General features: G+C 47.7%; 2 protein-coding genes across 3 annotated transcripts in view; one reads left to right on the top strand and one right to left on the bottom strand.

The window, feature by feature from the left end:
- Tfap2e (transcription factor AP-2 epsilon) overlaps window positions 1-15,738 on the top strand; it is a 16,684-nt gene extending 946 nt beyond the window's left edge. The window contains exons 3-8 of the mRNA XM_010645287.2: window positions 86-272; window positions 469-520; window positions 10,207-10,429; window positions 11,689-11,807; window positions 12,485-12,626; window positions 14,633-15,738. Of these exons, the coding sequence (XP_010643589.1) occupies window positions 86-272; window positions 469-520; window positions 10,207-10,429; window positions 11,689-11,807; window positions 12,485-12,626; window positions 14,633-14,915 (1,006 nt within the window). The 3' untranslated portion in view covers window positions 14,916-15,738. The remainder of the gene's footprint in view (window positions 1-85; window positions 273-468; window positions 521-10,206; window positions 10,430-11,688; window positions 11,808-12,484; window positions 12,627-14,632) is intronic.
- A 5,293-nt stretch (window positions 15,739-21,031) lies between these two features.
- The window catches only part of Psmb2 (proteasome 20S subunit beta 2), a 38,683-nt gene continuing 37,492 nt past the window's right edge, over window positions 21,032-22,222 (bottom strand). The window contains exon 6 of one of the 2 annotated variants that reach the window (XM_033767447.1): window positions 21,032-21,268. In XM_033767447.1, coding sequence (XP_033623338.1) covers window positions 21,161-21,268 — 108 coding nt within the window. In that variant the 3' untranslated portion in view covers window positions 21,032-21,160. The remainder of the gene's footprint in view (window positions 21,269-22,222) is intronic. The other variant, XM_010645246.3, reaches the window with a different exon arrangement.

The raw sequence follows: 22,222 nt of genomic DNA, 5'->3' as shown, positions 1-22,222 counted from the left end.
GGGCCCTGAAAGCAAAAGTGACAGGAGCCTGCCGCCTCGCACGTGTGACTCCGTGCTCTTGGTCAGACGCTGCCTGGCTATTAAGGCGACTGGGCAGTAAATCGGTACGGGGCACCTGGAGGCAGCAGCCCTCGGCAGGGACCAAGTCACTTCCCTCCTTCACTCCCCGTGGTGCCGTTGAACCCGGCGGGGCGCAGCTCTGCACAGTCTCAGCCTGCTGGGGCAGCTGCACCTGGGGCAAGGGAGACACAGTAGCGGCCTTCGTAGGCACGGTGAGTACCAGGACTCCCGCGTCAGCCGCAGATGTTGCCGAGCCCGGCAATTCCCAGTCCCGCCCGTCGTCGCCCCAGGCGGCCCGGTGAACGGGTGAATGTAGGGCGGAGCAGACAGGGACCCGGGCGGCTGGGGCTTGGGAAAAGACTAGACGGCTAGACCTACACGCGCCTCACCGCCCTCTCTTATTTGCAGGCCATGGATGAACCGGGAATGAGCCTCCTGGACCAGTCTGTGATCAAGAAAGGTACGGAATGGCATTCAACTGCCAGGGTAGAGCCAGCCAGGTGAGAGGGTGCTGGGCCCGGGCAAACTGGCCCATTGCCTTCGCGGTTGCTATTGCCTCCTATGCGTCGCCCGGCACGGTGGCCACCGAACACTCTTTCCTGCCTAGCGGAGGTGCAGCGGAGGCCGGATGTCCGGCCTCAGGGCGGGCTCTGGGTCTCGGCGCTAGAGCCTGCCCGAGCGGGGAGTCCCGCTGTGCTCTCCCGGGCGTGGCTTTGGCCTCTCCGCGGGCAGCGGAGGGCCCTCGCCTGGATCTGCAGTTAATTTGCAGAACGAGTTAAACCACTTCCCTATTTCCTAAGAGTGGGGAATGGAAGTGATGTTCCCACAAATTTTGGTAAATGATTTCCATTTTACAGAGCTTTACCATTTTGGACCCTGGCAGGTACTTTCTGCCCCTTCTTTCTCGGCAGGGATTTGGGGGCCTTGCATCTCACATGGGGTGTTTTCTTTCAGCGGGAGCCTCCATCAGCGTTAAGGATTCGAGACCCAGTGTGTGAATATTGTGTGTTAAACTGTGTGCGCCTGGGTCAGGGCCTGCTTGCTCATGGGTGTATCTGCGAGGTCCAGTTCATATGCATGTCTGTACTTCCCTTTCTAGGTGTCAGTATTTTTTAGTGTATGTCTTTGTTGTGAGTGTATTGGGGATTCACATCTGTGTGTGAAACGAACGGACTTCACTTCTCTGTTTGGGGGCATATTTCTCTGTTTGAGGTTTTCAATGTAGGCAACAGGATCTCTGTTGTGTCCTGAAATTTGTCTTTTGGCATCTGAGGATTTCTGAGGTGTGGGAGTCCCTCCCCGTGTATTTTTAGGGGCATCTGCTTGTCTTTTTTAAATTAGTAAGTGCCAGTGTTGTGAGACCCAGCCCGAGTGGATTTTTAGGCCTGGGAATTCTGGCTGTGCCATGAAAAGGAGCAAGAAAGAGATATAGTAAGAGAAACAGAAATAGACTCCGAGGGACCTATGCCTTGGGCAGACGCTTTAGATTTGGGGTAGATGCCCAAAGGAATTTGGAGGCACGGTAGTGGCCACTCCTCCACTCCTCCTCACAGGATCTGGGAGTTGTTTTTCAAACATGTGAATTCAAGCCCAGGCTCTGTTTGCCCCCCACCTCAGGTTCTCATAGAGATGAGGAGTAGGGTTAGGGCTGGGTTACCAGGAGCTGGGAGTTGGCTGGACCACTTGGACTGTCAAGAGTGCCTCCAGAATTAGGGTGGAGGACACTGGGTATGACACATTGGACCACGCTGTGTGCCCCACCCAGGCTTTGTTGGTTTACCGGGCAGCTCCTGTCTTCACACTGATGAAAAGGAGAACTGGGTCTGCAGTCTGTAAAAGCCTGCTGCTGGGCTTGGCCCACTGTCTACTGGAAATAAGACCACCCTTGCAAGTCCCCCCTCTCCTCTGTTCCTGACTCCTGCCCAGGTTAACCTCGAGGAGCCCTAGGTTCATTGACTCCATAAAGAGCCAAGAGCCTGCATTTTGGGAAGAAGCCTAGGGACCTCTGCCCTTGGAAAGGGTAGAAGGATCTGCTGTTTCTCTGATTACCTTAACCCAGAATGCGGCATGTGAGAAAAGACTGAAATCGACCCAGCATTGGTTTCTTTGGAAGGACATTAGCTTCCCAAACTCCCAGATCTTAGATGTGCCCGGAACCCCTGAAGGCAATCCCAAGGACACAGTGAGTGTGGCTTTCACTGTCATGGGTGCTGAGAGCTGGCTCCCTGGGGCAAGTGCGGCTGCCTGCCGTCCGTGCTAGCCTGTCACACAGTGGAGCATTGTTGGAGCGCCTCGGACCTGCGCCTAAACGACTAGTCACAGCCCCAGGCGCTGGAGCAAAAGAAGAAGGAAGGGGCCAGAACCCGGGCTGTCTGCAGAAGGAATTGCCAGGTTCCTGCGCCGCAAGTGTGGCAGTCGGCTGCCAGGCAGGCCTTTGGGGAGGACAGAGGGTCGATGCCGGCGTGGTGCCGCGGTCCCCACCTAGCGGCGCCCTTTAGCTTCGAGTCCTGGCGGACTCGGCCTCGCCCCTAGCTCTTTCGGTGGCCATCGGGTTAGAGCCCTTCATCGTCCTCGGGTCCTTCAGACAACTGCACAGGAAGCCAAGGTCGTTTCTCCCAGGCCGCCTGTACCTGCCGGGAGCGGTGTAGAACCTCGCGCCTCCAGGGCATGGATTACAGAAAGTCGCCCCGGGCGATCTGAAGCGAAGGGTCCCCTTCCCCCAGCTCTTCTCAGTCGTGGCCCGAGAGGCGGCTGCGTCGCGAAGAGTCCGGGTCTCTCGTCTGCAGTAAAAACTGAGGCGGCCCCAGCCTCACCACAGTCGCGGCTTTGCTCGGTGGAGGTTAGAGGAGTTCTGGCCACGATTTCGTTGGTGGCGTCGGGGAGTGGAGCCTGGGAGCTCCCGGGGCCCAGGCCGGGGTGATACGATCTTCGGCGACTCCGCGCGCGCCCCGCCGCACACCCAGGCCGGCCTCTGACAGCCACCGCGAGGGACGGGTGATGGGAGCCCTAGGTGAGGCCCACCGAGCGGAAGAGGGGAGCCTTCCGTTTATGCGCACACTTGTCACCTCCAGTTTTGCAGCCTGGCCCAGAGCCTCAGAAAGTAGGCGGGACTGATGAGGTGGAACGAGCTGCACAGGAGTATTTTGCAGCCAAGAAGGGCAGGGTGGGGTGGGCCACAGTGACTGCACAGGACCCGATGGAGCTCGCCGGTTGAGCTGGGGGTGGGCTCCTGAGGTTGGGAGGCTTCCTAGAGGCGAGACTTTTGAACGCGGTTCAGTGGGTGTTAAATGAATAAGCGACAGGTTTCTGAGTACATTAGAAAGGGTCGAGCTGCTCACACCACACGAGGCATAGCATGGGCAAATGCCTTCTCTGCGCAAAAACTAGATAGGATGAAAATTTCGTGCGCGTTTGAGGTTGTAGGGTCACAGCTGGAGGGGAGTGGTTTAGGGTTGAGAATTGAGATCTGTCCCTCCGGAAGACAGTGAGCAGTGCCCGCTTGAGGCTGAGAATCCCCCAGGGCAGGCCCAGCAGTCCAGTCTCAGGGGGTCTCCGGGAAAAAGGCTGATGTAAACATCGACCTCTACTCCCATCTCTTTGGCTCTGAGGAAAGTTTCAAATGGAGGTAGGGAGAATGTGAGCTTCCACAGAAGTTTGCAAACAGTCTGGGGCTGAGGAGGACTGAACAGAGTAAGGTACTTGTCTCTGCGACAATATTTAAGAGAGTGCAAAAAGAAAAAAATAGTCAAGAAAAATAATGTAAAAATTTAAAAATAATGTAAAAAATCTAGGGCCAGGAATGTACTTTGGAGGCGCTGCACTTGCCTGGCAAGCACAAGGTCCTGAGTTTGATCCCCAGTACAGGAAAAAAAAAAAAAAATCTATTAGATAGCATCCAAAATTTACCTAAAACAAGCTCTAACCCTGCATTTCCTCAGGCCTTTCCTCACTTGCCTCCAGGCTACTGTCTGGCCCAGACAGCAACTAAAAGAACAGTGCTGCCCATGCAGATAGTTTGGACTTTACTCAAGGACAGTGGGATCCACAGAAGAGTGTGGAGCAGGGGAGTGAAGGATTAAGAGTGTGCATAAAACAAACCTCCTGGAAGTTGATGAGAAGGAAACATAACCAGCAGGTCCCACACAGGGTAGATGAAGGAGACTCAAGAAGGCTGGGGGGTCACTCACTGCCCCCCTGCTTGCTTTCCTCAGGGTGTATCCCTTCCCGCTCCTGGGCTTTGGACCATAGAGACCCTAAGAGTGGTCTAAGGTGGCATAATAAACAGGAGGATTCCCTGGAGGTGCTGGTTCAAAATGCAGTTTCTGAGCCCCAACTCACGGCCCTGGAACTTCTTTAAAAAAAAAAAAATTATTGGGGCCAGGGATTAGCTCAGTGATTTTGCTGCCTGCCTTGCTATCGCAAGGTTCCAGATTCGATCCCCGGCACCAAAAAACAAAACAAAAAATTTATTGAAGTAAATGTTACATACATGAAGTTCACCCCTGATAAGACTACCGTCTGATGATTTTTAGTAAATGTATAGAGTTATATGACCACTACCACAATCCATATTTCTGTCACCCCTCAAAATTCCTTCACTACCATTTGTAGTTAATCCTCATTCTCACCCCAAGCCTTAGGCAACCACTGATCTGCTTTCCTGTCTATAAATTTGCATATTCTGGGCAAGTTGTATAAATAGAATAAATATGCAGACTTTCTCTTCTAGCTTTTTTTTCCTTTTTGAGGTACTGGGGATTGAACCCAGGGCCTCACCCTATGTACCCAGCCCTTTTTAATTATTTAATTTTGAGATAAGGTGTCCCTAAATTATGAAGTTGCCCAGGCTGGGTTCAAACTTGCTATCCTCCTTCCTCAGCCTCCCAGACAGCTGTGGGTCACCACCCCAGGCTGCCTCTGGCTTCTTTTACTTAGTATATATAGTGTTTTTGAGGCTCATCCCTATTGTAACATGTATCAGTCATTTTTTTTCTTTTTATTGCTGCACAGTATTCCACAGCATGGACACAACGCACATTTTGTTTAGCCATTAGCTGGTTGATCGGCATTTGGGTTGTTTGTACTTTTTTGCTGTATGAATAATGTTGCCATGGATGTTCATATATATGTCTTTGGGTAGACGTGTGTTTTCATTGCTCTTGGAAAATTCCTAGCAGTGGAGTTGGTGGACTGTATGGTAAAATTATGTTTAATTTTTAAGAAACTTCCAAGCTATTTTCTAAAGCGCCTGTATTATTTTACTTATGATGCTTACTGCCAGCAAGGTGTGAAGGTTCCAGTTTCTGCACACCCTCACCTACACTCGGTATTCTTTTTTTAATTAATTAAAAATTTTTTTTTTTTGTATCGAGGATTGAACTCAGGTCCTTGTGCTTGTGAGGCAGGTGGCAGAACCACTGAGCTAAATCCCCGGCCCAGTATTCTTTTTTTTTTAATTATAAACACTTAGTAGTATCTCAGTATAACCTTTCTTTCTTTTTTTAAGACAGGTTCTCATTATGTAGTTCAGACTGCCCTGGGACTCACTATGTAGCCCAGTCTGGTCTTGAACTCGCTGTGATCCTCCTGCCTCAGCCTCCAGAGTTGGGATTTCAGGAGTGCACCACCATGCCCGGCTCTCTGTATAATCTTAATTTGCATTTTGCTAATGACTAACAAAGTTGGGCATTTTTCACATGCTTAATAGCCATTCATCTATGATTTTTATTCAAGTATCTGTACATGTTTTGACCATGTTCTTCCTTCCTTTTCTTTCTTTTTTTTTAAGCTTTTCAAAACTTTATTTTAACTTTCTTTCTTTATTTGAGATGAGTCTTGCTATGTAGTTCAAGCTGGGCTTGAACTTGTGGCAATTCTCCTGTCTCAGCCTCCCAAGTGCTGGGATCACAGGTGTGTGCCACCATGCCCTGCACTGACCATTTTCTAATTAGGTTATCTTATTGAGTTGTGAGAGTTTTTAAAATATGTTCTGAATATACATCCTTTATTAGATATATAATTTGCAAATATTTTCTTCCAGGCTGCGGTTCATCTTTTTAAAAAATTTTAATCTACCTACCTATCCATCTATCATCTATTTATTTTGTAATACTGGGAACTGAACCAGATCCTCAGTCTTAATTTTTTTTTTCCAGCTTCTGAGTAGCTGGGATTACAGGCATGTGCCACCATGCCTGGCCCCTTTTATTTTCTTAGTATTGTCCTTTGAGGTACAAAAGTTTTGAATTTTGATGAAGTCCAATCTATAATTATTTTCTTTTATGGATCATGCTTTTGGTGTTGTAACTAAGAACTAACTCTTTGCGGAAAGCTGTCATGAAATTTTGTCTCCTTCTACAAGGAACTGCAATTTTACCATGTTTTCTGGCAAAGTGTACTGCGCAACCTCAGATTCAGTAGCCAGATGATGGCTCCCACCTCTGGGTAGACTTGGGTGTGTGTGCCTTGTCTGGCAGGTTGAATAACGGGGCGCTCTTGTGTCAGCTCTGGGTCTCATGAGTACATGAATGGCTTCTGAGTGTGACCAAGGGGACACCATGGATAGACCCCTTCAGGAGTCACTGTGGTGGGGGTGCCCTGTGGGTGTGGGACACAAATACCAGGATCCGCTTTGCAGTCTGCTAGTTTACATCCCACCTCCGTGACAGCCCCTTTCTCGGACTGCATTCCTCTTGCCATTTTTTTTTTTCCCCTCGTACCATGGATCAAACTCAGGTCCTTGTGCTTTCAAGGCAGGGGGCAGAACCACTGAGCTAAATCCCTGGGCCCCCTCTTGCCATTTTTGAGGAAAAAGTGACAGGTTTGGGAAACAGCAGGGTCTGTTACTCATACACAGGAACACATGTTCCCATGTTATGTGTTTGGGAAGAAGATGTAAACAAAGTTCACCCTGTCCCTGTGTCCCTATGGCTATGCATTTGCATGTGGCCATACCTATGTTTGCATAAATCTGCCAGCAGCAGGAGAAAGCACTTGCAGAAAGCCCTTGAGATGGGGTTTCGCTATGTACTCCATGCTGGCCTTGAACTTGTTATGTATCCCAGGCTGGCCTTGAACTTATGGTCCTCTTGCCTCAGCTTCCTAAGTGCTGAGATTACAGGTGTGCATTACCATGTGAGGTTAGAATACCAAGTATCTTGATCGGAGTTGTTGGTGCCATCTTAAATATTGCGCGCAGGTATCTCACTGACCCTCAGTCTGGTTCTAAGCTTGCCCTGGTGTCTGAATGGAGACCCAGGGAGGACGGGCAGCTTAATCAGTTGATAACAAAAGATGAAGGCTCCTGTACCACTTCCTGCCAGTGGGACCACCGTCCTGTTTCCCACTTTGGGTCTCCAGATTGCTTTGCTCATTCACCCCATGATGGCCACCTGCGCCGAGACCCTGCCCTCAGTGCCCTCCTAGTTGGTGGGGAGACCACTGTGCGGCAGAGGAGCACAGTTCGGAACTGCGAGTAAAGGGATAAGGACGGAGAGGCCCAGGAAGCTGTGTGCAGAGGCTTATGCACAACCTGAGGCTGGGGAGGGAAGGCCCTGCTTAGTAGAATATTAGGTCAGTGTCCCGTGTAGCACACTCAGGCTGCAGTCTCCCCTACATCCACATCTCACATATGTGATCTGTTGTGCTCCCTACTTTTGAAGACTAGGGCTACTGTGGTGGGCACTAGCCATGTGTGGCTGTTGAGTACTCAAAATGGGACTTTTCCAAACAGAAATGGGCTGTAAATATAAAATGCACACTGCATTTTGAAAACCAAGTAAAAGAAATAATTTAATATACCTTATTTATTTCTATTTTATTATTGTTACTGGGAATCAAACTCAGGGCCTCTAGCTTGCCAGGCAGGTACTACACTGCTGAGCTACATTCCTGGCCCTCTCATTAATTTAAAAAATACTGATACCTTGATTATATGATTTACCTAATATAAAATATAATATTGATCATATTAATAGCACAGTATTGATTTACATTAATATAATTATATTTCTTTAATAGTATATATTAATTACAATTAATGTCACATTTTTCTTTTTCTTTTTTAAAAGTATAACTACTAAGAAGTTTACATATATGAACTTTTTTGTGCTTGAGACAGGGTCTCACTAAGCTACCCAGGTTGGCCTAGAACTCCTGATCCTCCTGCCTCAGCCTTCTGAGTGCTGGAATCACACAGGTGTGTGCCACCATGCTAAACTTGTGGCTCATGTTGTATTTGGTCAGTGTGGGTATAGAGCCCAAAGGACAAATGGGATCAGGTAAAATCATTAGACATCAGGAGCCATTATAACTGATGGTCAAGGATGTGAACTTTAGAGTCAATGGCCAGAGTTCAAGATCCATTTCCTGTCTGTGCTTGCTGTGATAATTTGATCTCTTCAAACTTTGTTTCTTCTATTTTACTTATCTATTTATTAAATGGTGCTAGGAATCGAACGCAGGGCCTCATGCATAGTAGGCAGGTGTTCTACCACTGAGCTACACCTCCAGCCTAAGTTTTTTCGTTTTGACATGAGAACCTGGATGCCAGCTCTACTCCAGCACTTACTGATAGGCACCTTCATTCTGCCCAGCTGTGGAGCTGGAATCTGCCTTTCAGGGAACTGACCAGGCACAGATGGGTTGTAAGCTACAGAGTAACTGAGTGATGCATATTTCAGGGAGATCCCTCTGGAGCAGGACAGGGGACCAGAGCAGAGGTCATGCAGACATGCAGCAGGAAGTGAGGGAGCATCTGTACATGCACAGAGAAGGGCTTCACCTGAGGCAGGTGAAGATATTAAAGCCATAACTCAGGGAGGTACAAAGGGTGTCCCTGAAGTTTCATTTGGGTGGCTGGGTGGAGAGTGAGGACGCTCAACAGGAGAGGGGAGAAATGGAGGCTTTGCCAGGATAGCAACAGGGTGAGCTTTGTTTTCTTCTTCCTCCCAAGGCCAGCACAGATTTTGGCACAGACTGCTCAGCAAATATTTTCCAAATGACAGAAAGGCAGAGAGATAACAGTACTGGTTTGCTACTGGTTCTCAGCCTACCAGCTGTGTGATCTCAGGCACACTACCTGTCTAGGCTTCAGTCTCGTCTGTAAATGGCAGTACTAAGGGCAGCTGCCTTGTGAGTTGTTCGAGAGCTCAGGGCAGACATCCGCATGACACAGCAAAGTGAGAACTCAGTAAGTGTTAGCCCCCGACTCCCCACTTGACCCCCACTCTCAACATGCACACAAGACCTTGTCTAATGAGGCTCTCACTTCCTTGAAAGAAGAGAAGGCCTGGGAGTTCATTGGAAGAGGCCAGGGCCTGAATAGTCTCCCTTCCTCATGCAGTTCAGCAGAAAGATGGAGGTTAGAAGGAGAAAAGAACTTTCTTTTAGAGCTAAGAGAATCTAGGTGAATTTTAGAAAGTTAATTTCTCTGACACCTTTCATAGATGATTAGGAGTATTTGAGGAAGGGCACTGTAGGGCTTACCTCCTTATTCCTCATCTCCTGGAGCATCCTGGAGTGGCCGGGTAGGAAGGGCGACAGGACTAGAAGCTTCCTGGGGCCATGATCTCTCTGGTCTCAAGATATGGGACTCCAAAGCCCCCCATCCACTCACTGATCTCAAGGGGTGGGATAGTGGGGATCATCAATGGGAAGGGGAGTTGGGCTTCCCTGTGACCGCCCAGACCTGCTAGGCCCTGCTGTGGTGACCTAGGAATCTGCCTTCAGCTCAGATTCTATTTCCTCTGTCCAGCTCCCTCTCAAGTGATGCCACCAAAATGACAAGGCTCTGCTAAAACTGAGTTTTAAGAGGCTCAGTGAGAGCTCATGAGTTCAAGAGCCAGACAGGTCTGGGTTCGGTGTCCACTCCTACTGAGTGGACTTGATGCATCACATTAACCTCAGTGTGCTCGCTCAGCGTACGTATGTTGTGTATAGAAAAGTATGTGTGTGACCTGTAGGTACAGAAACCTCACTTTCTCCCTTTGTAAAGCAAGGATGATAGAACATCCCTCTGAAAGGTGCTGGATCTTTCCACGTGCACAGTTGGTGAGTCATCAATGCACAGCTCCACAGCTGACTGGTGCCTGTCCTGTGGCCGACGGCTCAGTATCCCCTCTCTCTTCCCTTGCTTCTGCTCTACAGTCCCCATGCCCTCCAAAGCCAGCAGCCTCTCAGCCCTCTCGCTGGCCAAAGATGGTCTGGTTGGCGGCATCACCAACCCCAGTGAAGTCTTCTGCTCCGTGCCTGGCCGGCTCTCATTACTCAGCTCAACTTCCAAGTACAAGGTGACGGTGGGGGAGGTGCAGCGGCGACTCTCACCTCCTGAGTGCCTCAATGCCTCCCTCCTGGGCGGTGTCCTCCGCAGGTAGGAAGGCCAGCCCACAACCCCTGCACAGCACCCCACACAGAATCCCCGGTCTCTTCAGACCATCTGGAGACATCACCCCAGGCCACAGCATCTGCCTCAGTCTCTGGGAGAGCAGGGCCCAGGGACTCTGGATCAGACTGTCTGGGGAAGAAGCGTGCCATCTTCACCCCCCTCCCCAGGAAAGGGGCACGAGGACCCTCGGTCCATTCTCTATGTTAGCACAGGCCTCACTGGTTTGTGTGTTTTGGGATGGGAACCATGGTCATCCATCGTTTGTCTTCACATCCATGCGTCTGTTTCTCTCCCCGCATGTCCTTTTGCCTAGGAAGGGCATTTCTGCTTAGGGTTTTAAATTTGGGTGAGTCTGAGGATGGGGTGTCTGTTAGGGGATATGAAGGAGTATGTGTTCCCATGAGTGTGAATGTGAGTGTTATTATTTTTTTTTTTTTTCTTTTGAAGCAGGGTCACTCTGTGTAGTCCAGGCTGAACTTGAACTCACTATGTAACCCAGGATGGCCTCAAACTCATGGCGATCCTCCTGATTCAGCCTTCCAAGTGCTGGGGTTACAGGCGTGCGTACCACATCTGACCTCATGTCATTCTTAGTGGGAATGTGTAGCCTAGACTATGGCCTCAAGTGTGTGTGATTGCATGTGCATCTGCAGCTACTTATATGTATGTTTACATGTCTACATCTCTGTATGGGGTGGCATCTGTGCTGTTGTACAGTCTCTCCTTATTCCTGGTCTCTGGGTCTCTCTCTGGGATCCTGACTTGGTGTGAGGGTGTCCCTGGGCATCCAAGTCTGTGGGTCTCTATGTGCCTGTCTCCATGGGTGGGTGCCTCTGTGTCTCCATGTTCTGTCCCTCATTATTCATTCGTTTGTGTATGAGTGAGTCTGTGAGTCCCCAGATGACTGTGTGTGCCCGTGTCCCTGTCTGTGTGTTGCTCTCTGTATCTGCATCCCGCCACCTGTGCTGAGGCAGGGGAAAAGGACCCTAAGATGCTGCCCCATCCCAGACCGTCCCTGCTGTTGAGAGGACTAGGGAGAAATGGGGACTTCTGGAGCGGAGTGCTGGGGCCCCCACCCCAGTCTTGGTTGTAGAAACAGGGAGGTTGTGATCTTGCTTTTAAAAGACTCCAGATAATCTCCAAGTTAATGGGTATTGGGCAACAGGTCCTTTAGGGGATCACTTAGCCTACAGGCCTCCCTCTTTTCTTCATAGTTGGGTGTGTTTCTCTCTGTGCACGTCAAGGGCCAAGTCCAAGAATGGGGGCCGGTGCCTGAGGGAACGGCTGGAGAAGATTGGGCTCAACCTCCCAGCGGGCCGGCGGAAGGCTGCCAACGTGACATTGTTGACTTCGCTGGTGGAGGGTGAGTATATTCATGTAAGTGTTGCCGAGTCTGTGTACGTACTTTGTATATAGAAAAGTATGTGTGTAGCCAGGCCTGGTGGCACACACCTGTAATCCCAGCACTCTGGAGGCTGAGGCAGGAGGATCACTGTGAGTTTGAGACCAGCCTGGGCTACACAGTGAGTTCCAGGTCAGTCTCAACTACATAGTGAGTCCCTGTCTCAAAAACAAAACAAAACAAAAACAAAAAAGAAGAAGAAAAGTATGTGTGTGACCTGTAGGTACAGTAGGCCCTGCTGTGGATTACCATTTGAGGAGTTAACTAACCATAGCTTCAAAATATGTTTTTAAAAAATCGCATCTTTACTGAACATGTATACACTTTTTTCTTGTCATTTTGTCTTAAAGAACACACTACAACTACTGTATTTACATAGGATTTACATTCTATGAGGCATTGTAAGTAATCTAGAGATGATTGAACGTAAACAAGAGTATGTGCCATTTTGTATAGAGAGTTCAGAGCCCAGCCCTGGTAGTCCCAAGGAAATTGAGGCTGGGGAGGGAAATAAGCAGGGGCATCTCCAGAAACAGGATGGGGCAGGATGTCTGACCAGGGAGTCAGAGGTTCAAGACTGGGTCCAGGCTTAGAGACATACCTGGCAGTAATGACAGCCCTGTACCCTCCCACCCCAGGAGAGGCCGTGCACCTGGCCAGAGACTTCGGCTATGTCTGTGAGACGGAGTTCCCAGCCAAGGCAGCCGCTGAGTACCTGTGCCGACAGCACGCTGACCCTGGGGAACTGCACAGCCGCAAGAGCATGCTGCTCGCCGCCAAGTGAGTGGGGAGACGGTGCACTGGCTGTCACATGTGCACTGCACAGACAGTCATTGACCTAGGCACAGTGGTCTCATCTCACTCCTGGAGGCTCATCCAGAGCCCCCTTTTCCTTTAGCCTCCCTGTACATGCCCAAGAATCTTCACTGGGTCCCACTGCTTCCTGCAATGATTTTTTTTTGTTCGTTTGTTTGTTTTGGTATCAGGTATTGAACTCAGAACCTTGCGCTTGCAAGGCAGACAGCAGAACCACTGAGCTAAATCCCTGGCCCCTACAATGATTTTCAAACTAGATTCTGTGGAGATGCCCCAAAATCTATTTAGAACTTGTACTTCACTAAGACTTATTTTTTCAGAAAGGGTCCTTGTGTTAGTCCACTGGGGAATCTATAATAAGATTCCATAAACTTGGGTTCCATACACTGGGTAATAATTTATTTCTCAACAGTTCCAGAAGCTAGGAAATCCAACATCAAGACAGACTCAGTGTCTAGAGAGGGCCTGTTTTCTTGTATAGACAATACTTTGTTGCTGTGCCTTCACATGATAGAAGGTGCAAGGAGTCTCTCTCTGGCCTCCTTCATAAGGGCACTACCACCCTAGTGATCAAATCATTTTCCAGAGGCTCTGTCTCCACCTCCTCAGAGGAGGAGTTTTTTGCAGGGGTACTGGGGATCGTACGTACTCAGGACCTTGAGGTTGCAAGGCAGGAGGCAGAACCACTGAGCTATATCCCCAGCCCCGTTCAGTTTATTTTTTGAGTCTCTCTACACAGTTAGGCTGGTCTAGGACTACGTAACCCAGTCTGGCCTTGAACCTGCAGTACTCCTCCTGCCTCAGCTTCCCAAGGGCTAGGATTACAGGTGTGCACCACCATGCCCAGCGCCAGGGCTAGGATATCAATACATACATTTTGGAAGGACACAAATGATCATTCAGACTGTAGCAGTCTCACCGCAAAACATTACAGAGGTGAGGGAAAAGGAAGAGGGTGAGAGAGAAATTTGAAGGCTAAAGTTCAGGCTCCTTTGAGGTTCAGCAGTCTGTCCTACACAAACTCCACCCAGGCCAGATGACCTTCTGGGCTTACCCTTCTGCTTCGACTCCTTCCAGCTCCCAACCTGATGCAGCCCTTCAATAACAACTCTACCTTCCCTCAGAGGGTTTCCTTCAGTCACCCAGGCAGAAGTGGAACCAGGCTCATGGAGAAATCCGTAGGCTGCTCCTATTGTGGCTGGAGAAGCCTATGGAGGGTGGAGTCCACCTAATTTATGAATCAGCTTATTCAGCAACCACTTCCTGGGTCCTAGCCATGTCTAAGATGTTGTCCCATGGTGACACAAAGCTGAGTGACAACCAAACCAAAGCCAGTCGAGGGATGCATAAAGGAAAGGTAATGGCTGAAGACTGGAGCTGAATTCAAACCCTACCTCGGTCACCTGTCTGGAGCCAGTCTCCTCATCTGTCTGGAGATAGTAACAGTACAGATTTAGAATGAAGATTAAGTGAGATGATGCATACAGTGTACTTGGTATAATATCTAGGCCTCACTCAATGTTGCTGCTAGCTGTTACTTCAATTATGAAAGGCCGATTCTGGGCTGTTCCCTGTTAATTTAAAAGGCAAGTTTCTGGGAAGCATTGGTTGGGGTGGAAGAGAGACTCAAGGAAAGTTTTCTGGATAAAATAGATGAGTTGCACTTTGAATGTGGATGGGCTGTCCATGGGGAGAGCATTCAATAGGGTATTGGCTATTTACTTTTTTTTTTTCATTACCAGGAATCAAACTCAGGAACTTGCACTTGCCAGACAGGTGGGGCGCCACTCAGCTACATACCCAGCCCACTTTCCTTTTTTTGTGGCCCAGTTTCCTTTTTTTGTAAAGGGAATATATCATCATTTGTTGGATCAAGCAATCACATAGCTAATAAAGAATCCAGCATGTAGTAGGTCCTTTCTGGAGTCAGAGCCTTGTCCTTTAACCTCTGACCCTGTTTCCCCAACCAGGCAGATCTGCAAAGAGTTCGCAGACTTGATGGCTCAGGACCGTTCCCCACTGGGCAACAGCCGCCCAGCACTCATCCTGGAGCCCACAGTACAGAGCTGCCTGACACATTTCAGCCTCATCACCCACGGCTTTGGCGGGCCTGCCATCTGTGCTGCCCTCACTGCCTTCCAGAACTACCTGCTGGAGTCACTCAAGGGGCTGGACAAGATGTTTCTAAGCAGTGTGGGCAGCGGGCATGGTGAAACCAAGGCTTCAGAGAAGGATGCCAAGCATCGAAAATAACTACACTTCTCACCCTATCCTTAATCGGCTCCCAAACCCTGAAAAGAGCCCTTAGCTTCTGGGGTAAGCCAAGGACTAAAAGGTGGGATTGGAGTCACGCCAGAGAGAGAGAGAGAGATCATTCATCCAGCAAACCCAGTTATGGATCTGGACTGGAGTAAGGGAGGGTGGCCTTTCTGTGGCCCAGGTGTCTGTTTCACGTGTGCAGTTTTCTGACCTTTGCTGAGAAGGGCTTGGACAGGAAATTGGCGTGGGCAAAGTTGCCTCATGGGGAAAAGCCCTTGCCATTGGGGTGCCTGGGCAGCCGTGGGCACTCCTAGGGCCAAGACTTTAACTGATGGCAGGAAGGGCATAACAAATTAGAGGTGCTACTGAGGAGTTGGTGACCCTCATCCCAGAGTCTCCTATCCCCAGAAAAGGGTGCTGACAGGAGGTCCCAGTGGGCTCTTTGGACCCTTCCCACTCTTAGAGGGCAGGAGAGGCCCTCGAGGAACAAAGAAAAAGCACAAATCACTGAACTTGAATCACAGTCCTGTTGATGTCTGTCCTATTTATTTGTGTATGTTGTAATTACATTTGAAAGTTTAAAGATGTCCAGCACAACTTCTTTATCCCAAAGAGTTGGGGATTTGTTTCAGTTTTCTGCTCATGCACTGGGATGCCCACATGGACCAGAGTAGAGAGGGTGTTTTGCTCACAAAGGACTGTGGGTGGGCTGGGAGGGGTGTGTCTGGCATCCTGGGCTGTCACCAGAAGTTTGTATTGTTTCTCTTGACCCTGCAGTTGATGTCCTTCATCTCTCAATTGCTCTCTCACTCCTAATAAAACCTTTTCATTTGGATATGAAGTCTTCCTCAACCCAGGCCTGGATTTGCATCCTAACAGGGCAAGATCCCTAGGAGAGGCAAAGTAGGGGAAATAGAAGAAGGCTGGAATAAGAAGAGGCTTCTAAAGGGGAGCACAATGATAGGGGTTGTGGGCACCCCTGCGAGGGGGCACAGATGTTGGCCTGTCTACCGGGCGCGCCAGTGTGGCTATTTGTGTCAGGTGAATACTGTGTATGTGCTTTTGAGACTTGCTGTGCACGTAGGTAAATGCTTCAGTTTGGCAGTTAGGTCTGTGTGATGTGTTGTCACTGTTGGCAGATCTGTCTGTGTATCGGTGTGAATGCTGGGGCTTCTGTGTGTTCTTGTGTGTATGTGTATGCATTAGGCAAATGCTAATTCAGCTCTCTTGACTTCTTGAGGATTTCAGTCTTCAGGCATCTTTCCTAAAGGTTATCAATCTCTAGTGAATTATTAGAACATTCCCCAAAACAAACATATTCCAAGATTGCTTTTTTTTTTGGTACTGGGGATCAAACTCAGGACCTTGTGTTTGTGAGGCAGGCGACTGAATCACTGAGCTAAATCCCCAGCCCTCCTATCTTATAAAATATAAGCCTGAACCTTGAATATCTATTTCCTTAGCAATTAAAGTTTCTGAAAGATTGCTACGTGCCTGTTTCCTCACTCCCAATTCTCTTCAATCACTTTAGTTCCCACCAGTCTATTAAAATCATTCAATGACAACGTAAAACATCCGAAGGCCATTTCTGGATTTAACTGAAGAATTTGGTATGGCTGACCACTTGCCCCTTTCTGAAACACTCTGGTTCCTAACTTCTGGTTTCCTCTGAACTCGGGTTTCATTTCTATCCACCATGGCCCCTTCCCCACTTGACAAAAGAGCTGGCGCTCCCCAGGGCCTTCTCTACCCACACCAGCTCCCTCCATTTAATCCCATGCTTTACATGCTGCTAAGCCCTGAATTTCTATCTTCAGCCCAGACTGGTCTGCAACTGACCAAGTAAGACATGTGGTACTTGTGCAATGCCTGGCATATAGTATCAATAAAAGGTTGGTAAGCAAGGAAGAAGGTAGTTTCTCAAGAAGTTTTCAGTACCAGACAACTTTCCCTAAAGAAAGGACCAGATAGTTCTCATCAAGTTCTATTTTATTTTTATCCAAGTCTTAGTTTAAATATGAAAACTGGTTAGATCTATGGCCCGCTGATATCAGAAAAGGAAACATTTTAAAAAGATCCTTCTCTCTTGGGCTAGGACCTAATTTAATTTTTTTCCACAGTCTGGGGGTATAGCTCAGTGGCAGAGTTCATACCTAAGGGAGTCCAAGACCCCAGGTTCAATTCCTAGCACCTCAAACATTTTTTTCCCTCATTTTTTTTTTTTTTTTTTGAGACAAGGTCTTACTATGTAGTTGAGTCTGAACTGGAACTCACTATGTAGCTCAGGTTGGTCTCGAACTCACAGTGATCGTCCTGCCTCAGCCTCCAGAGTGCTGGGATTAGAGGTGTGCGCCACCATGCCCAGTTCCTCATAAATTTCTTTCTTACATTTTTTACATGATTAAGGCCCCTGAAGAACAGTGACCATCTGGAAAAAAAAAGATATTTGTAATTCTGTAACCTCTAAGATTATGACAAACATCATGATCACCCTAATTCTTTAAACTCCAGGAGTAACTCTTCGGTACATAAAAAAGATATCAAAAGACAAATGTGGTGGCACACAGGTTTTTTGTTTTTGTTTTCCTTTGGTACCGGGGATTGAACTCAGGTCCTTGTGCTTATAAGGCAGGCGGTGACATGACTAAACTAAATCCCCAGCCCAGCACACAGATTTGTAATCTGAGCACTTGAGAGGCTAAGGCAGGATGGTTGTGGGTTCAAGGTCAACCTGAACCTTGAATATTAAAAAAACACAACGATACCCAAACTTCCACTCCACACAGATGCCTACAAGGCAATACCCACTTTCTTGCTTGAAGGCCTAATCCCCTATCTTTGCTTTACAATAAACCCTGCCTATACCACTGCACAGCCTCCTCCAACACAGACATGCAAATTGTAATTAACTTGCCTAATGCCTTTGGTGTTACAAGAGTAGGTCTCAGATATCGGGTTTGATCCAACTCTTCCTTCATTTCTATTGCCCCCCATGGCCCCGTGCAGATGCTCTAGGCCTGGCTCCAGCAAGGGGGAAGGTTCTCTCAGCCCCTTGCACTTCAATGCTCTCCTACACCAGTATATAGTCAGGACCAACAAGGAAGCAATACAGGGTAGAGACCATGTAAGTGGTATTACAAACTCCTACAAAGTCTTAGTATTTGATTTTGTTCTTCCCCAAAGCAAAATAGCATTTTAGCTTCTGACTAGCTTAGCTGGGTTTAGCTAATGGGGGAAAGGAGAAAGTATACAGAATGGTTTACACAGCTCCTTGTTTGCAAAGAAGCTGTAAATTAAAAGCATTATGCTTTTCAAATTGTGAGAGTTTGAGTTTATATCCACAGAAAGATCTTCCCTGTTTTTTTTTTTGAAAGGATCATAGTGTTGGTGGAGAAATAAGAAAAGGGCAGTGTTTGAAAGACTTGCCTCCCTCAAGCCTCATGAAGGGAGGTGAAGGCAGGTGCAGGCCTTTCTCCTCTCAAACACATACTTGCTCATGACTCACACATAGCAGTTGAGTGAGCAGCAGACCCCTAGAAGGAATCCTAAACATGTCCCTCCCTTCACTCAAGCACTGCTGCTGCTTCTGTCAAAGGACCAAGGTGAGGACAGTGATAAGACTCTGGACTTCAGGCAGAGCAGGCTCAGCCTCAGCCTCCATTGCTCAGCTGATACCAAGAGCTTCTCAAGCCATTTCAGCCTCCTTTTCCTCCTCAGAGGCTCTGTCTGCCTGCTCTGCACCACTCAAGGCTGAGCTTCCCTACCCTGAGGCCAAACAGCTGCTCTCTTCTCCAGTCTGAGCCCTACCACCCCAAGCCTGAGAAGGAATAAATTGTTTCCCACGCATTAATCACCTGCAAGCAGATGGAAACCGATTGGAAGACCATTCTGAGCAATGTTTGGCTAGGAAGTGTTAAAGAATCACTTCATGGCTAGCGTTTTTCAAACTTCAGGAAATTGATTTAGGATACAGCTGGCATTTTTAGAAAATCCAGAATAGAAAATATCAGAGCACACAGCCTCATGACTGAACAGCGACACACACACAACTTTAAGTTGCACAAAGCAGTGATTACCCTTCCTACAGCAGGTGTTTGTACACAGGGTGAAGTTGTAAGTATATGCTGAGGCCATGTAAATTTAGTTTTATCTTGGGTTTTGAGAAGTACAGAAAAGGGAGAGGAAATTGGGGATGAGGTTGGGGAGGACTACGAGATGCCTCGTAGGATAAACCAAATAATCGGAGTTTATTGAATGAGCAATGGAAAACCATCAGAAAGTTCTGAAAAGGAATGAATGGTCAAGCTAGTATTTTAGATCACAAAGAACTAGAGGGAGAAGAAAATAAAAGTAAAATGAAGCTAAAAAAGATTGCTGAATTAGTCCAAGAAATGATGGGGATAGACTTAGGAGATTTACGTAGTAATGACAGTACTTGGTGCCCACGTGAAGACAAATGGGATAAAGAACGGCATTAATGGGCCAGGGATGAGGCTCAGAGGCACCACACCTGCCTGGCAAACACAAGGTCCTGAGTTTGATCCCCAGTACCGCAAAAAAAAAAAAAAATGGCACTAACAGTCATGCCCAAGCTGGGCAGGGTGGGATGCCTCTGTAATCCCACTACTTGGAAAGCTCAACAGGAACACAAGCTTGGGCTAAGCATGGATGGGCAATTTTGTGATTTAATAAGACCCTATCTTTAAAAAAAAGCTAGGGAATGTGGCTCAGTGCAAAGCATTAGATTGAGACCCTAGTTCTGGAAAAAAATCATGCCCACCTGAAGTGCAATATGGTTCCATGGATGGCAGCCAAGAGGATAAAAAGGGCATTAACGGGAAAACATAAAATCCGAATAAAGGCTGTTTTTCAGTGAAGACTAATGCAGCAATGTTGGCTTCTTAGACTTGACAAATGTTCCATGGTTCTATATGATGTTAACATTAGCAAAAACTGGGTGATAAGGAAACTATATTTTCCTTGCAACTTTTCTCTTAAAGTTATTCCAAAATAAAAGTTTATGCTGGGCATGTGGCATATACCTGCAATCACAACACTTGAGAGACTGAGGCAGGAGGGTTGCCATGACAGCTTGAGACTATCCTGGGCTACAAAGTGAGTCCGAGATTTGCCTTGGTTACTTAGCAAAACCTAGTCTCAAAAAATAAAAAAAGCTTATTAAATTATGCTTAGGTTGCTGGCTTAGGCACCTGGAAGCCAAGTGACTAATTCCCCAAGGTGGAACATTATAGGGAGGCCTGAAAGGGGGCAGATGGTAAGGCTCAGCTTTAGATAGGTCTGATGTCCCTAAGACTGGTTAAGGTATCTAAAGTTGATCTGGAGCTTAGCAGAGATCTTGAGTAAAGAGGGGTAAGGTGGTTTGCAGGCTTTCCTGGGACTATTCTCGGGACACAAATTCAAAGGCAGAGGTTCATTCCTGGTAAGTCCAGGATGCAAACAAATGTACTACATACTTACCAAGCACACCCCACTGCCAGGCCCTGTGCTAGATGTTTACATCTACGTCTTCACAAAATTATCATCACCACTGCCATGAATGATTAGGTAGGTTCTCTGTCATTTTCCAGATGGGAAAACATCAGGTAGGACTGCCTCTGGTCAGTCAGAAGGCGGGGAGAGGAGGAGAAAAAAAAATCTGAAGCTTTTATTTCCTCTGGGAAGGGAACCAGGTGACTAGACTGTATGCACAGGAGGTACATTTTTTACATATTTTTATACTGTTTGTGCATGTTTGTTTATTTGCTTCCAGTATTGGGGATTGAACTCAGAATCTTGAGCTTGCAAGGCAGGTGCCTGTTCGCATGTTTTTACCAAGTATGTGTAATACCTATTCAAATTAATTGAAAAACTTAAGCCAAAACCCCCACTGCTTGAGAGGGAATGAGTCATTAGCAAGAAAGGATTCATAAGAGCTAGATGAGAGAAAAGCTGCACAGTGAGACAGAACACACAGAGCTGTCAGATGCTCAGGGCTCTCTGAGCATTCATGAAGGGAAAGGGGCACGAAGGAGGACTGTTCTGACAGAAAGACAACTTCCCTTCAGTCTCTTTCTGAAGTGATGTTTAGGTAAACAGATCCAAACCAGAAAGCTCAATTTACCCATATTTAGCTTTATTCTGAATTGGCTATCTATTAAGAGCGCACCACAAAAGAGTAGAAAAAAATTAAAGGAACCCATCAAAAAAGTTCCCTGGCAAGTGGGAGAGAAGGCATGATGTTAGGAACCCTGCTTAGGGAAGGAAATGTTATCCAGGTCATGGATGCCATTTTTGTCGATGATTCGAACACTGAAGGTTGGCAGATTTAAGATGAAGCGCTTCTGGAGCTGCAAAGAGAAATGAAGGAAATTCACCAACAAGCACTTATTGAGCATTAAGTATACATAGATTCTGTTCTGGGCACATTGGATACAAACATAAAAATCCCTGCTTCTGTGGGACTAACATTCTTCTATGGGCAGCTGGTACTAGGGTACTGAGGAATGCCCAAAACACAGCTGGAGGATGACAGCAAGGCAGTGAACATGGCTGGGAGGCACAACTGGAAGCCTGCCTCTGGTCAGTCAGCCCATGAAAGAAGTGGCCTGCTACTGATCAGTCTGGTAAGCACAGACTTCACTCTCAAAATATCTCCAGGTAATAAGCTGACAAGGGGTCAGTGCTCTAGAAATAAGCTCTGACTGAAGCAGTATACTCCTAGGTTCCAACAGTTTGCTCCTGCCATTTGCCCACCTTAGAAGGACCTGGTTAGTATTAGTATATCCGTATGTGCAGCTGGAGGGGTGGTGAGAAGGATGTCCACCCAACAGTTCTTAGAACAAGTCCTACTTCTGTCTCTAGGCTAGGCTGTGAACTACTGCACATAAACAACAGCCCACTAACCTGGCTGGAAAGTACTGGGGAACATAACTGAAATAGTCACTTCTGTAGCTGCTCTTCTTGGATGCTAATTTAGAGCTTCCAGAAAGAAACTGCTCCATGCTCCCCTTAGGAGCTGATTCTCAAACTGTCCACTTCTCAGGCTTAAGCCCTCCTTTCCATCGTGTTTCTCATCGCCTTTGTAGCTGAGGACTGGGCAGCAACAGCCCATTCTATTACCAAAGTCCTTTCTGGCTGATGACTCTTTTTTTGGTACTGGGGGATCGAACTCAGGACCTTGCACTTGCAAGGCAGACAAGGCAGGCGCCAGTGTCACTGAGTTAAATCCCTGGCCTCAGGTTGATGATTCCTATCTCCAGAATCAGGCTCCAAGATTAAAATACATACATACATATATATAT

The sequence above is a fragment of the Fukomys damarensis genome, unplaced genomic scaffold, assembly GCF_012274545.1.
Source record: "Fukomys damarensis isolate Sample0158 unplaced genomic scaffold, DMR_v1.0_HiC HiC_scaffold_23, whole genome shotgun sequence".
Lineage (NCBI taxonomy): Eukaryota > Metazoa > Chordata > Mammalia > Rodentia > Bathyergidae > Fukomys > Fukomys damarensis.
This window is presented reverse-complemented; position numbering and strand designations above follow the sequence as displayed.